Below are 11,806 nucleotides of genomic sequence, written 5' to 3'. Positions count from 1 at the left end.
CAGCATTAGTCCTTGCAGGTGTATCACTCTCTTGTGTGTCTCTGTGTCCAATAGAAATGATTTCCCCACAACACACACATTCAGCTCTGCAGGATTCACAGGAGCCTCAAGTCAAGTGTTATCAGCTGCAGCCTCTAAAGGTAGTTGAACATACTGATCACCACACAGCAGTTGGACCTGTGACCCTGCAGTGTCAAACACACCCTGACACCACCACCTCCTGCTGCAGCCTCCACCTTCAGACCTGTGGTCCTGAGACAGAACAATAACTTTATAGCATCTCTATCCTGAAGTGAGTTCATCACTGAGATCTCAACATCAGCACTTCTCCCTCCTCCTCAGACCGGGTCCGGGAGGAGGGAGCAGCAACAGTCTCATTTCACAGTCGATGGCGCCATCTCGTGGTCTCTGTGTTACTTACACAGAGTGGGCGGAGCTAAGGTGAAGGACTGTGTGTGGACTTGTTCTGATTTCCTTGTTGTTGCATCAGGAAGAGAAAGAGACCGTAGCAGAGCAGAGATGGACCGCGCGGAGCTGGCGCGTCGTCTCAACGACAGCAAGTACACCAACTGGCTGAAGGCAGGACGGTGTCTGCTCATACTGAGAAGCGCCCTCCACCCGTTCATCAACCAGCACATGAGAAGTTTCCACGCAGATCTGCTCAATCAAAACACTGTGCTGAAGAAACCGTGTGTGTCCTCATGTAGACCAAGAGGGAATAAGGTCAGAGCAGAGTCCAATGTCTGTTTAAAGTCAGACTAACTTGACTGATTTAAGTCTCTTTTCATTAAACGTGTGTGCGCGTGCGTGTGTGTATGTGTTATTGTACTTTCCTACATTGTGAGGACTGGAATTTTTAACCAACAGAGTGAGAACATTTTTGGGAAGTGAGGACATTTTTGCCCGGTCCTCACTTTTTCCAAGGGCTGTTTGAGGGTTAAGACTTTAGGTTATAATTAGGTTTAAATTAGGTTAAAGGGACATTGTGTAACTTCTCCTGTTATCTATTCACGAAAATCGATTATTTCGTTCAAAAGTCAGTAATCCCCCCCATCAACAAACTGAAGTGTTCCTTTCAGCTCTGAATTTGCCGTTCATATCATTCATATCTACATGGAGCGGGTAAGCTCGGTGCTGGCTGCCATGTCGTGTCGCCATGTTTTTACGTTCAGTGGCAGCGTGACGGTAGGAAACCACGGAAACTCAGCGGAGACACCGGAGCTGTCGGCTCAGGTCGAGGTGGCGTCTGTGAAAAGTCACCACGGTAACGCAGTGAGGAGGAATGGAGCATTACACTGATGCTGCATTCACCTGCAGTCGGGCAGACGGCCGTCGGTAACAAACCAGATAAAACGTGGGTCAGGTAAACAATAAGACATTGCTATGACAACATATTGTCACGTGTATTGTTTTGCCTCATGCTGAAGGATCACTTGTTTACATAGAGGCTTGTTTATGCGCAGCGGCTGTCATCCGTCTGCCATCTGTCCAATTTCACGTGAATGCAGTATGAAAAATACGATTGAGTTGCTTGTAATATACAGCTGCAACGCTAGATGGGAGTGATTCTTACACAATGTACCTTTAAGAGTAACGGTTAAGGTTAGGCATTTGTTTTGGATGGTTAACGTTAGGGTAAGGGGCTAGGAAATACATTATGTCAATGAGTGTCCTCACAAAAATAACGTTACAAGGGTGTGTGTGTGTAGCTCTTCAGGACGTGCACACTGTGTGCTGAGTGGCAGAGAGCAATCATGAGACACCACAGACAACAAGATGCCACCATGAACTGGGACAACTGTTCTCCTGCATCCTGGAGAACAGACCACTGGGAGGTGGCTAAGGTAAGCAACAGCTGGAAAACAGCTGTATAATGTGCGGTGTGATGATCTTGTTTATTGATGTATCATCAATTAATAATTTGACCCATAAGATTTCTGAACATAGTGAAACATGCTTGTTAATATCACACAGCCAGTTGTGGAATAAAAATGTATTGCTACATGCCACAAGGTCCTGGAAGTACTTAGAAATTATCACAGCATCAAAATATACCTCACAAATTAAAAGACTCACAATACAATTTATTGATTACTGAAGATGCTTATTTGACCCTGATTAGTGGCATACATAAACTATAGTTAGCTGGTTACATTTGGCATCATTAATCTGTAATGTAATAAAGTCAAAACTGTATAGGAAATTATTTGCATAAATATACTTAGCTTCATTAAACCACTGCTTGTCAGATACAACAAAACCCTGACAATTGAAAAGTAATTAAAAAGTAACAACATTCGGTCTATTTTCTTGTGAAATGATTAAAGCAATTAATTGACTGTCAGCATGGCTGCTGATTAATATTCTTTCAAGCAATTAATTGTTGCTGACTCGCTGCTCCATTATCATCATTTACCAAAAGCACCAGACACCTGTGACTCAGATCGGTGGGATATGTGAGATGTGAAGTCTGCACACTGTTGTAGCTCCTCAAATGTTTATTGTAGGATATAACGTTTCAATCACATAGATCTTCATCAGGATAAAGGACAAAAGAGACACCTTGCTCATATAAGTTATTGGTCCCACCTCCCAATCAAGCCAGGGATGCGGCTCAGGTGAGGCAACCCAAAAGAGGCTGTTGTTGGGAAATAAAAAGGTAGGGAACTAAGGAACTGAGCAGGTTGATAGAAAAACAATAAACATAGATAAATAGATAAACAACAAGTGTTCAACTAATCCTAAAATGAGTAAAGAATATAGACACAATAGATGCCCAATATGCACATCGACTAAACACATTGGATCCATCAGATACAATAAATAGTCAGATTAATATACTGTATAGTCAGATTAAATCGTCATTTATTTATACCAATAATTTATATGAACACAGTGTCTCTTTTGTCCTTTATCCTTATGAAGATCTATGTGATTGAAACGTTGATCTTATATCCTACAATAAACATTTGAGCTACAACAGTGTGCGGCCTTCACCCTTTTTCTAAAAGTCTGTTTGTCTGTTAGTCCTGTACCTGTAATACTCTGGATGTGCTGTATCATAGATGTGAAACATATAGTCCATGAGCCAGACCACCAATCGCAATCGAAAGGGTGGGCAAATTCTTGTTGCTATTTTATTATTCCTATATATGTCCAGATTATTAATTGGTATGATAACCTTCGCACAAGAGTAGCTTAACAATATTTATCATGCATTCACTATTTTGACCATAAAAATGCCATATACACCAATTATGGCCATTCTCCGATGTTGCACATTTCATAATTTGTGTGCCACTACTGATGATTTAGAGCACCTTTGCAGTTGCAGAAAGGCCCTGCAGATAATATTTGTTTGCACCACTAGTTGGCGCTAATTCCACTGGGTGCATGAGGGAGCGAGGGGGAAAATCGGCTTTAATACTGCTGTTAGCAGGAAGTAGCAGAGGACTTTTGTGAAATCACATTATACAGGTAACATTTTTAATGGTTTATATATACATCCAAGGTTAAGAAGGCTAAGATGTAGTGAGTAAAGATGACATTAACATTATAGCATATTACATCCATAGGTTTAGGGTTATTTAGGGGGAACTGGGGCATTGTTCATTAGGCTGACTGCAGAGAGGAAGAAACTGTTCTTGTGGCGTGAGGTCCTGGTCCGGATGGACCAGAGCCTTTTGCCAGAGGGGAGGGGCTGGAAGAGTTTGTGTCCAGGGTGAGAGGGGTCAGCAGCTATTCTGGCTCTGGTCTCCGGGTCCTGGAGATGTACAGCTCTTGAAGAGATGGGAGGCTGCAGCCGATCACCCTCTGGGCAGAGTGAATGACACGCTGCAGTTTGGCCTTGTCTCTGGCTGTAGCTGCAGCACACCAGACTGACATGGAGGATGTGAGGATGGATTCAGTGGTGGCAGTGTAGAAGTTCACCAGCATCTTCACAGGGAGGTGAAACTTCTTCAGCTGCAGCAGGAAGTATAGCCTATCCTCTGCTGAGGCTTCTTGGTGAGGGAGCTGATGTTCTGCTCCCATTGGAGCTCCTGGGAGATGGTGGTGCCCAGGAAGCAGAAGGACTCAACCAGGGTCGCTGTAGAGTCACAGAGGATGACAGGGGGAGGGCAGGTGGGTCCTTTCTGAAGTCCACTATCATCTCCACTGTCTTCAGAGCGTTCAGCTCCAGGTTGTTCATGCTGCACCATGACACCAGAGGGTCCGTCTCGCTCCTGTAGGCCGACTCGTCCCCATCAGAGATGAGGCCGATGAGGGTGGTGTCAGCAAATTTCAGGAGCTTGACAGACTGGTGTCCAGATGTGCAGCTGTTGGTGTACAGGGAGAACAGCAGAGGAGAAAGGACGCAACCTTGGGGGGATCCAGTGCTGATGGTCCAGGTGTCAGAGACATGCTTCCCCAGCCTCACGAACTACCGTCTGTCAGTCAGGAAGTCCGTAATCCACCTGCACATGGAGTCAGGCACATTAAGCTGCAGAGCTTGTCACAGAGCAGAGCTGGGATGATCGTATTGAAGGCAGAGCTGAAGTCCACAAACTGTACCCTGGCGTAGGATCCTGGGGAGTCCAGGTGCTAGTGGAGGGCCATGTTTACAGCATCATCTACAGATCTGTTGGCTCTGTAGGTGAACTGTAATGTCCTTACGGTGGGTCAAGACGAGGCACTCAAAAGTCTTCATGACCACAGAAGTCAGAGCAACAGGTCTGTAGTCATTAAGGCCTGTGATCCTTGTCTTTTTTGGAACTGGAACAATGGCTGAGGCCTTGAAGCAAGCTGGCACATGACAGTCCTCCAGTGAGGTGTTAAAAATGTGTGTGAACACCGGAGACAGCTGATTGGCTCAGTGCTTCAGGGTGGAGGGGGAGACTTATACCCCTTTCCCACTGGCCAAAACCCGTTTAAACGCACCGACCCGCGTCAACCTGGGACGTCTGTCTGACTACCCATTTCTCCGACCATACATTTCTTTATTTTTGCGTCCATTAGTCCGACCTCCCATTTCTCCGACTTAAGTAGCCCTAACCCTGGGATTTGAAGATCAAAGAACACTGACCAAAAAAGATTGAAAAAAAAGAAGCGACAGTCTGTTTAACTGACATGTTGTGGCCGCGGCAGACTCGCTGTCCTCCATGGCGGGCGGCTGGGGCATGACACGGTGTTTCTCGCACTGCGAATGAAAGCGGGGCGACTAGTTTATGCGGGGGTTAGACGGACAGACCCGGCTCATTTTGGTCAATGGGAAAGGAGCCAAATGCCGATTGTTAGCGGGTCGACCCGCATTTAAAAAACCTGCGTCGACCCGCTGATGTTAGTAGGAAAACGGCTAGAGTTTGGGCCTGCAGCTTTGCACGGGTTCAGCCGTTTAAACAGTCTCTTCACCTCTCCTTCTTTGATTTGATTTGATTTCTATGATGGAGTGATGAAGTGGTGTGAGAGGTGTGGGGGAGGGTGGCTCTGGGGTGTGGAGCTGTGTAGGTGATCGAGGTGTGGAGGAGCTGTTGCTGATCGATAGCTGGTGGTTGGAGGTGTGGGGGATATCAGGTCTGTCCCATTGTCTTTCAAAGTGGTAGTAGAACTCGTTCAGGCTGTTGGCCAGGCGTAGGTCATTGACAGAGGGACACTTGAAATACTGTACTGGCAGTATGCTCCACATTATTTGTGACAGAAGGAGCAAGCTCTTTAGTTGATTTTAATTGTGTAAAAAAATATTTGTTTGTTCTTGTTATTGCATGAAAAGTAAAACACTCTAAAAACTTTGGCTATTTCATGTGTATGTTCTAATTTTTTATCACATTTTCATTCACATATTCCTGAGGTGAGTCTGTTATTATTACAGTAGGGTCTTGATAAAAGGGAAAAACATCCTTGAAGTGATTTAGGCACTGAGTGGTCAACAAACAGCATAATACCGAACAAGCACTATACACAGTTTTCAAGTTTCCACTCTACCGGTCCACCTATTCAACACATGATAACCACCACTAAGCTACCTGTTTGCAATGGTTATCATGCCAAACTGCTCACTAGAGATGTCTACCAAGTCAAAAAAACAAACTAGAAATTGCCCACCCGTTCGATTGCGGGAGGCCAATTTTGGGGTCTTGGCTCATGGACTAATATCAACACCTCTACCACAAAGTGCTTGTGGTGATGACAACTTTATGACAGGTGACAACCACCAGTCACATTGTGAATGTTCCAGGAAATACTGTATATAATCTTTAATCTCTCTCTGTCTCTCTGTCCCTCTGTCCCTCTGTCCCTCTGTCCCTCTGTCCCTCTGTCCCTCTGTCCCTCTGTCCCTCTCCAGGCCTACATGCCTCGAGGTCAGGGGAAGGTGAAGGGGGCCGATCAGTTTGATGCGTCTGCTCTGCTCAACCTCATCAACTACTGTGACTATTTCCAGTCTGTGAATCCAAAATTAGTGAGAGAGGTAAACACTCGTATTCAGCTGTGCTACCTTCAGACATTGTCAAGTCTGTTGGGTCAGGAAATGATCACATGACCATCCATCCATCAGCTGCTGGAGGCTGGACCCAGCTCTAGAAACCTTGGTGTTATTTTTGATCAGTCCATGATCTTCGATGAACATATAAAAACTATAACCCGGTCCTGCTTTTTCCGCCTCAGAAATATTTCCAAACTCAGGTCAATTGTGTCTCTCTCAGAACTGGAAATGATTATTCATGCCTTCATCTCCTCACGCTTAGATTATTGTAATTCCCTCTTCACCTGCCTCAGTAAAGCCTCACTAGACCGCCTTCAGTTAAAGCAGAAGTAAGCGATCCGGTCGTTAACTTCGTTAGTTAGCAGCCCCCGCCCTCGTCATGGATCTATTGGTCCTCGTCCCTACGTCACCACATTCACACGCATCCCTTGGCTGCACACACAGCCCTTCATGCCGTTCTCTCTCCTCATTGGATAAAACTTGTAGGATACAAGGAAGCAGTGTTAATTTCGTTGACGAAGACTATGACGAAATATATTCGTCAACGAACCTTTTTCACGGACGAAAACTAAATAAAAACTAAATAAAAAGTCAGCTGTGATGACGAAGACGATGATGAAATTAATAAACAATTTAGTCAACGAATAAAAACGAGACGAAAATGTTAGGGAGGGACGAATGGAGAAGAGGTCCAATCATGTTGATTTCTCCGGAAGCAGAGCCACAGCCGCGGCACATGAAAAGTTTCAAAATAAAACTGGCCTCGCTCCTTAGCGCCCTGCGGTGCACGCGCTCCGAGCGCGACAGCATGAGTTATGAACACAACACCACGGAAATATCAGCGCTGAGTTTAGGACGGAAACGAAGAAATGACATCTGGTCACACACTTCACATATGACAACAAGGACAATGCCCAGGACCCCCTGTAAACCGGAGCAGAAATCGCGGGGACCCACATCGATCCACACACCAGCAACGTGAAGCATCATCTACACAGAGCTCATCCAGAACACGCGACGGTAAGCACACACGCTAAAGTTATATTATCAGACAAACCACCGTGTTTATAGGACTAAACATGAAATGCAATAGAAGCTAAAGGAAACCACCTCTGAATTGTATTGATTAGAAGATTGATTCGTTGCGCGTGTGTGTGCGTGTGCAAGCGCGTGCATGTGTGCCTGCGTGTGTGTGTGTATAGTGTGACAGAGAGATCTGGGAGGACTGAGCGACAAAGATCACAGCTTGATTCCCCCCTTATTCACCCTCACAGATACAGAAGACTCTGATGATACACAGATGACCATGGACCAAGTGGAGATAAAGCTAGTGCTGCTAAGCAACCCAGCAGCAGTTCATCTCTACAGCTTCCCTCAGTTCTTCTAGAACAACAGACCAAGGAGCAGGCCAGATGGACTGGACACACACATTTACCACTCACAACTGCAGCTGAGAACTTTGTGCTAATGATGGAGATAGTAGATGGGACACTGACTAAACTGTTCCAAAGAAAACCAAAGCAATTTGATTGAAACTCAGTATTAACATGAAAGTTAAAAGAACATGAATAAAACAAAATGCACCATATTACAACTGTTTCTGTGCCTGTATTGTAGACTCAAACCTTAATACCATTCCATAACAGATTGATGGATAATTCCAATGACTGGATATTCTGGAGAAACATTTCGTCGACTAAATTCACTGTAATTTTAGCTGACTAAAATTCTAAAGATATTTTGTCAACTAAAACTAGACTAAAACTAAAATATTTCAGATGACTAAAATATGACTACAACTAAATTGTATTTTAGTCAAAAGACTAAGACTAAAACTAAATTAGAATTTGTTGTCAAAATTAACACTGCAAGGAAGTATACAAGACGTTTTCTCCTCGGCTTACAGCAGAGCAGAGTGACTGACAGACCCGTGTTTCGGACCAAACACTCTATATAAGTGATTGCTGTCGGAAGATATAACTATTTAAGACTTATATTAACACAAACATTCTGCTTACTTCTGCTTTAATTCAAAACGCTGCCGCCCGACTTCTGTCCAGATCCCACAAATTCTCTCACATCTCTCCCGTCTTAGCCACCCTGCACTGGCTTCCGGTACATTTCAGAATCCAATACAAAATCCTCACCCTTACATACAGAGCCCACAACAGTCAGGCCTCCATATTTAGCTGATCTCCTCACTGTTTACCACCCTGTGAGGTCACTGCGATCTGCTGGAAGCCTGCTACTAAAAACCAGAGGTGATGGAGCTTTTCAGTCCGTTGCTCCAAAATGGTGGAACTCTCCTGGGGATATTTGTATTGTGTTGCTGTACGTCTCTTTCAATTGTGCTGCTGCTTTTGTTGTTATTTACTTTAATGGTATGATGTTTGTATTTTTTATGTGAAGCACTTTGTGAGTCTTCTCTGTGAGAAGTGAATGAATGAATGAATGAATGAATGAATGAATGAATGAATGAATACTTTATTTCAAACATGTGAATAACATATTACACTTGAAGCACTAGTCGATAAAAACCTTGTATGTTTGAAAAGGAATAGGAAGAAGCATTAGCTTATTAATTCCTACCCCTTCTCCACCTAGTACCTAGTACTATAGGTTATCTTACTTCCTGTATATCCTGTTTTTGTTTTTTGTTGTTTTTTTTAATACTCACAACAAAACGAACAATCACCAACAAACAACAACACCATGACTGCTTGTGTCAAGATAAATACAATAAGTGACAAGTATGGCAAAAGTGTGAAAACCTTAATGTTTGTCATACCCCTCTTCTTCCCTGTACCTTGTAAATACCATCTGTTTGTACCGCTGTTTGAATTTGCTCATGGTTGTCTGAGCTCCTCCGCTAGTCTGTTCCACAGTTTCACTCCACATATTGAAATGCAAAAGGTTTTTAAAGTTGTGCGTGCATACAGATGTTTTAGATTTAGTTCCCCCCTCAGATTATATCCCCCTTCTCTCAGAAAAAAACATGCTTGAATATTTACTGGACTGGTAGTATGTTATTTGTTGCCCTGTACATGATTTGTGCTGTTTGGAAGTGTACCAGATCAGTGAGTTTCAGTATTTTTTGATTTTGAGAATAAGGGGTTTGTGTGTTCTCTGTAACCACTGTTATGAATTACCCTGATTGCTCTTTTTTGCAGAATCAACACAGTGGTTGTAGTGTAGATTTATAAGTATTGTCCCAAATCTCTGCAGTAACTCGAATATGGTAATATCAGTGAATTGTAAAGACTGTGGAGTGATTTGTGGTCCAGATAGTGTTTTTCCTTGCTTAGTACTGAGATGCTCCGTGACAATTTGCTTCAAACATGCTTTATGTGAGGTTTCCATGTTATTTTTTCATCCATAGTGCTATATAAAAACAATTTTACTTACTTACTTATATAGTATAAGAGTGGGTACATCCCAGACAGGTCTGTCACATGACCATATTGAACCTGGAGAGAACCAGGCACAGGGAGAACATGCAACCTCCAGAACCAGCGATGAAGCAGTAAATTCAAAACAAGGAGATTTGTATTTTTGAAATGTTGCTGGAGATTGAGCTGCTCTTGTGCGTTTGTGTGTGTCTGTGTATGTTCCAGGTGATCCGATACAGGAATGAGTTAATGCATTCTTGTGAGATGCAGGTGACCAATGAGTGGATGACACATTATCAGAGCACTCTGAGACACTTTGTGCAGCAGCTCCGCCACGTGCCACAGATGGCAACTGCTGGAAAGGAGATAGACAAGGTGAGTGTGTGTGTTTTCTGTGTAACAATGCCATTTTTGTTACTTTGATCACAGTTTGTTTTGTGTGTCCATGTCTTGTCCAGATGCTGTCTGCTGATTTGACGGTATGTGTCTCTGGGTCGGATGGACTGGACTCTGCTGACTTGGATGGACTTGTGTGTGATTCTGTCCACCAATGGGAGACGGACTTAATCAGCCAGTGGGAAGCTGAGTTGCTACAGGAGAGGCTGCAGGAGTTGCTGTATAGTGCTGATGATGACGCAACGACACAGGTGCAACAAACAAACACAGACGTCCATATGCATCCTCACCATTAACATTCTGTATAATGACTAGGGATGGGCATTTGAAGAAATCTTTTTGATCGATCATCGGGGAAATTAATTAATCAATTATCGATTAATCGTTAATATTAATATTCATATTTAAAAACAGAATGTGTGCCAGTAATCCAGGGCAGTCCCCGTGAAGGAAGAAGGTCAGACAACAACGTACACGGACGTCTGTGTGCTTGTGCTTCACCGGCATTTAAAAGAAAAAAAAGGGACCGTTGCGCTGCCTGTCTCGACTGCAGCTGAGCTGTCAGAGCAGCTCTGCCGTCCCTCTCTCTTCAGCCTTGTGTTTGGCTGCACTTGTACGAAAGAAATCGCAAGCACTTTCAAAATGTGAAAGCGTGTGTTTTATTATTATTTCTGTAGCCAACACACCGCGGAGCGGCGCTCTGATCACAGGAGCACAGAAAAGAGAAACTAACTATGCAGGATATTTACCTTAAGTTTAATTTTAACTGTCGTTAAACAGCTTCGGACTAACTGTGATGTTAGATAAATGACTTGTAGCTTGTAACTTACAGAGAGAGTGGAGGCTCCTTCCACACCGCTGCTGAAAACCAAACCTGCTGATCAGAGCGGGCGGAGCCGCGGTGTCACAGCTCACGTCTCTGTTGCACCGAGTCCGCGACACAGGCGCGCCCCGTCATATTTAATGAATTATTTCACTCTTTTTTTTTAAGTAGGCCTATATTTAAGTATATTTTATTGGATAGTACATAGTGAGATAGACAGGAAAGGGGGAGGCAGAGAGAGGGGGAACGACAAGCAGGAAAGGTCCGCCCGACGCGGGACTCGAACCGGGGACGCCCGCGCCGAGGACCGCAGCCTCCCAAGCGCCCCAACCACTGCGCCACGCACCGCCCCAGAACTATTTCACTCTTAAACCATGTAATAATAATACTATATAATAATAATATAGAGTTTATTGGTTGTTATGAAAAAATAAAACCGGGGTTTATTTCTCCATAACATCTACATGATCCCTTATAATAAATCAATAAAAAATGTACGTGATCGATAAAATTCTTAACGATCAATAATCAATCATCGATTAATCATGCCCATCCCTAATAATGACATGATCTCAGCTGACGCTCCGTCTCTTCACCAGGACTCTGAGCAGCTGAGGAGCCTGGCTGGTTTCCTGCAGGTCAACAGAGACTTGAGTGAGAAGTTTTCTGCAGAGCTGCAGCTCATCAACTCACTGGAGGACAGACAATGAAAAGAAGAGGATTATTGAACACTATGGGGGC

General features: G+C 43.9%; 1 protein-coding gene across 1 annotated transcript; it reads left to right on the top strand.

Annotated features, from left to right (window-relative positions):
• The first annotated feature begins 477 nt into the window (after positions 1-477).
• Positions 478-11,806, top strand: LOC146971080 (uncharacterized protein CXorf38). The gene is made up of 6 exons (XM_085804039.1): positions 478-723; positions 1,710-1,844; positions 6,320-6,442; positions 10,072-10,221; positions 10,305-10,493; positions 11,665-11,806. The coding sequence occupies exons 1-6, from the start codon at positions 520-522 to the stop codon at positions 11,773-11,775; spliced, it is 912 nt and encodes a 303-aa protein (XP_085660165.1). The 5' UTR covers positions 478-519; the 3' UTR covers positions 11,776-11,806.

This window comes from Trachurus japonicus, chromosome 17, assembly GCF_045865225.1.
Source record: "Trachurus japonicus isolate A0001 chromosome 17, Traja_1.0".
Classification (NCBI taxonomy): domain Eukaryota; kingdom Metazoa; phylum Chordata; class Actinopteri; order Carangiformes; family Carangidae; genus Trachurus; species Trachurus japonicus.
The sequence above is the reverse complement of the archived record's forward strand: the minus strand, read 5'-3'. Positions and strand labels throughout refer to the sequence as shown.